We start from the raw sequence: 4,150 nt of genomic DNA on the forward strand, positions 1-4,150 counted from the left end.
AAATTTTAAAAATAAGAAACAAAAATTTGAATTAAAACTACTTATTTTTTTAGATTTAAATCGTATCCTAATCTGTTTTTAGTAGTTATAAATGTTATTCCACGCCAAAAAAAAAATGTTATTTTTTGATGGATAAAAAAGAATTTTTTTGAATTCCACTGAATAAAGGTTAATAAAAATTCAAACTTTAAATTTTAAAAATAAGAAACAAAAATTTGAATTAAAACTATTATTTTTTTAAATTGAAATCGTATCCTAATCTCTTTTTAGTAGTTATAAATGTTATTTTTTGATGGATAAAAAAAGACATACTTTGAATTCCAATAATCAAAGTATAATAAAAATTGAAACTCTAAATGTTAAAAATAATAAACACAAATTTGAATTAAAACTACTTATTTTGTTACATTGAAATCGTATCATAACATGTTTGTAGTAGTTATAGACGTTTTTTTCTTTTTTTTTTTGGATAAAAAAAGACATACTTTGAATTCCAATAATCAAAGTATAATAAAAAATGAAACTTTAAATTTTAAAAATAATAAACACAAATTTGAATTAAAAGTACTTATTTGGTTACATTGAAATCGTATCATAACATGTTTGTAGTAGTTATAGACGTTTTTTGTTGTTTTTTTGGATAAAAAAAGACATACTTTGAATTCCAATAATCAAAGTATAATAAAAATTGAAACTTTAAATTTTAAAAATAATAAACACAAATTTGAATTAATATATAAGAAAATGCTCCACATTTGCGTTCTTTAATGATATCTAAATTTAATATATTTTTTAAAATTAAGATGCATAAGAAGGATAATATCTAAATTCCTTGTGAGCCTTTCTGTATAATTTTGTATAACTATTATAATGATTTGGCATCCACTTAAAAAAAAACAGCAATTCACTTCTACATCCCAAAGCCTCATTACAAATTATTCTTTGAGAATTTGATACAATAAAATTTGACATTTTTATTTTAACTTTCTTTTGAACTCTACAATTCGAATTTTTTCCCATTAAACAATGTTGAACTTTTTTCCCACCTATATCATGTTTAAAATTCGAATTTTGAAAAAGTAATGGAGTATTAATACAGATATTTGCCATCAATTAATGCTGAATTTTTTTCCACCTATATTAAGTTTAAAATTCAAATTTTAAAAGTTAGTGGAATTTTTCTTAGCATAATACAGATGTTGTGCATCATAGTTTTTGGCTCATTCTCCAAAGTATAACTTTTAATGTCATTGAATGTTTGCTCTTTTTTTGAGTTAAAACTGATTCCTATTATCAATAACTTTAATTAAAAGCAATCCTTATTTCCTAGGCAAAAGAGAGACATAATAACAATAACAATACACTTGATAGCAAATGCGTTATTTGAGAAGCACCATTCAATAGTTGACATTTATTCCATCAAAGACAGAACGAAGAAGTTGATTCTTTGAAGCTGAGTAAGCAGACTCTCATCAGTTGGAAGCCTCAGGTCATCCTTGGTGCCACCATTATCAGTTAGCAGGCTCACCTATAACACATCATTCAAGTAGAGATTTAGATAATAGAAGCAAAATAAGATTAATGGGTGAATCAAAGGAATTGTCAACAGAAACTCACAAATCCATCCTCAGAAATATCAATTAACTGGTAGTCAATACGATTCACACGGGGAACCTGGAATAATAATAATAATAATAATAATAATAATAATAATAATAATAAGATTACAACAACAGAGCAAAAGTTCCAGTTAATTAAGTGTCATCAAAGAAAGAAATCACAGAACTGAAGAACGATGAAACATAATAAAAAGTGCATACATCACAGTTGTGGGAAGAGGGCACAATATCTTCAAGCTTCTTGCCAGTGAAAATATCAATTCCAACAAAGTGGCACTTAGCATGACCATGCTTACCAGTCTTGAAAGTTGAAACTTCAACAACCTATCATAAAGAGAACCCATTGATAACCATAAATCAGTATCACAAAAACCATAAATCAGTATCACAAAAAGTGCCAAAAAGAGAACGCAGCCCAACACATTAAAAAAAAAAATCCACACAAAACAATAAAATACGCAAGCAAAAAGTCAATTAACATCGATTGGTTAGTTGCTTAAATGCACAAGTTCGAAATCTAAGAAAAACAATTAACCACATGATAAAAAGAAAAACTCAAATCATACATCCTAAAAATACAATACAGGAAGCACAAACAAAAGCATAAAAAGGAACACCATATGGAATTTGAGATTTCAACAGATAACAATCTTTTTTTTCTTTTGACAGTGAGAACTGCTTGAAGACCAAAACCTAATCATCTAAATCAACAACACAAATAGATCTCAAAAGCCAAAATATCCAACACATACATAATCGGGACCAAAATCAATTACTAAACCGTAAAGAATAAAACAAAAAAATCTAAATCAAATTAATCCAGCATCATTAAATAAAACAAACAATCAAACACCGAAAAACAAAAAACATAAATTCCTCCAAAAAAACAACAAAGCAGAATAGATTAATGACTTGATTCGATTGAAATCAAGAGTAAACAAAAAAAGAAGAAGAGACCTTGCAGGGGCGATCCTTGATGACGATGTAACCGTTTTTGCGAATAGTGCCAGCTTGCTGAGGATAGGTCTTGGAGGCTCCGGCATCAGCCTTGGACTCAAAATGGTGTTCCTCGTCCGACATGTCTCAACTCGGAGATGAACATAAAGGTCAGTTTGCTGAACCAGCTTGATGAACTTAACCAAGTCGTATCTATCCTTAAAATAAGAAAAAACATTATTATGAAACAACATTATAACTAAATAAATAATAAAAAGTTAAAAGAGAAAAAAAAATTAAACAGAAATTACGATTATATATTCTTCATAGAAACAAAATCAATTTCTTTCATGAATTTCTCCAGATCCATGAAAATGGCGTGAAGAAATTATTGAAAAATAATAATAAAAAATGGAAGAAAGAGGAGATAACCATATACACTCAAAAAAATGGCGTGAAGAATATCTTCAAAGAAATCAGAGATTCAAATGCTTCTAAGCATATCCACTCAAACTCGATCTAATCTGCAAAACGCAAAGGAACACTATAAGATGCAAAAAGAACAACAAAAAATGAGAAAAATTTGATTAAATCTACACGAAAAGAGAATGATGAAGAACAGGAGAAAGAACTACGAACAAAAAAATTGTGCACTGATAAAAAACGACGAACAGATAAATAAAGAACGACTAAGAACATAAAGGATGAGTTTTTCCTCTGGTATAGCAGCTAAAAAAAAAAAAAGAACAGAAGAACAGGAGAAAGAAGAAGATGAGAAGGCGTTTAGGGTTTTGTTAAATGTTTAATAATTTTAATGAAAAAAGCAGTTGAACATTTACTGAGTTGTCAGTTTTCAAAATTTAAATTTTTCTCTTTTCTTCCACATTTAAAATTTGAAAAGGATTATGAGTTGTGTCCCAATAAAGATGAGAACAAATCTAAACCATTGATTTTGGACAGCAAATCGTGGCCATCAATTTTGAGTCCAGATTATAATTTCTTTTTGAATTTTTTTATTCCCTGAATTACCCAAAAAGAAAACTTTTTGAATTATGGAGTGTGAAAGCAAACATGTGTCAGAAGGAGAAGTAGCCACGTGTCAGAAGTTGCCAAAGAATGACTTTCTCTTAAAATATAAAATTAATTGGGCTCGCATATGTATATTTGACTAGATTCGGGGCACACAAATTCTGGAGTAAACGTTAGAACACTGAAATATTATCATTCGGCAGGGATAAGAATCACATACAACTGAAACAATCAACTCGCAATTCAATCCTTAATTAAATTTATTTGTGTATACAATTTGGTTCTTAAATTTATTAAACTCACTACAACTTCAACAATAAAAGGGGTATGAGTTATTAATTTTTTTTTTAATTTTCTTGTTGTAGATAAAATTTCGTAATTAATTTAATTAGCAGATAATAAAAATTCATAATTTATGCTATCAAATTACTTTTTTATTTAATACTTATACTATTTTAAAAATTAAATGGAGTATAATTTTGCTATACTATATTATTCTTTGTTTTTCAATAAATAAAACCGATCCATCATATAACGAATTTTTTTTTTTTTTTTTGAGGAACACT

General features: G+C 27.6%; 1 protein-coding gene across 1 annotated transcript; it reads right to left on the reverse strand.

Annotated features, from left to right (window-relative positions):
* Positions 1 to 1,411: 1,411 nt before the first annotated feature.
* On the reverse strand, positions 1,412 to 2,704 carry LOC133301704 (eukaryotic translation initiation factor 5A-4-like). The gene is made up of 4 exons (XM_061501379.1): positions 2,577 to 2,704; positions 1,821 to 1,943; positions 1,618 to 1,674; positions 1,412 to 1,528 (listed from the first exon to the last, which is right to left on the reverse strand). Exons 1-4 carry the CDS (start codon positions 2,697 to 2,699, stop codon positions 1,412 to 1,414), a joined length of 420 nt encoding a protein of 139 aa, XP_061357363.1. The 5' UTR covers positions 2,700 to 2,704.
* Positions 2,705 to 4,150: the final 1,446 nt, after the last annotated feature.

This window comes from Gastrolobium bilobum, unplaced genomic scaffold, assembly GCF_033153095.1.
Source record: "Gastrolobium bilobum isolate Gb01-03AN ecotype WA unplaced genomic scaffold, APGP_CSIRO_Gbil_v1 utg912, whole genome shotgun sequence".
NCBI lineage: Eukaryota > Viridiplantae > Streptophyta > Magnoliopsida > Fabales > Fabaceae > Gastrolobium > Gastrolobium bilobum.

Bases quoted from the DNA above. Each gene is read 5' to 3' on its own strand.
- LOC133301704 (XM_061501379.1), bottom strand. From the start codon at position 2,699: ATGTCGGACGAGGAACACCATTTTGAGTCCAAGGCTGATGCCGGAGCC. The intron at 1,944-2,576 runs GTCTCTTCTTCT...TCTTTATGATAG, and splicing joins TCAAGGATCGCCCCTGCAAG to GTTGTTGAAGTTTCAACTTT. The intron at 1,675-1,820 runs GTATGCACTTTT...TTATTATTCCAG, and splicing joins CCTCTTCCCACAACTGTGAT to GTTCCCCGTGTGAATCGTAT.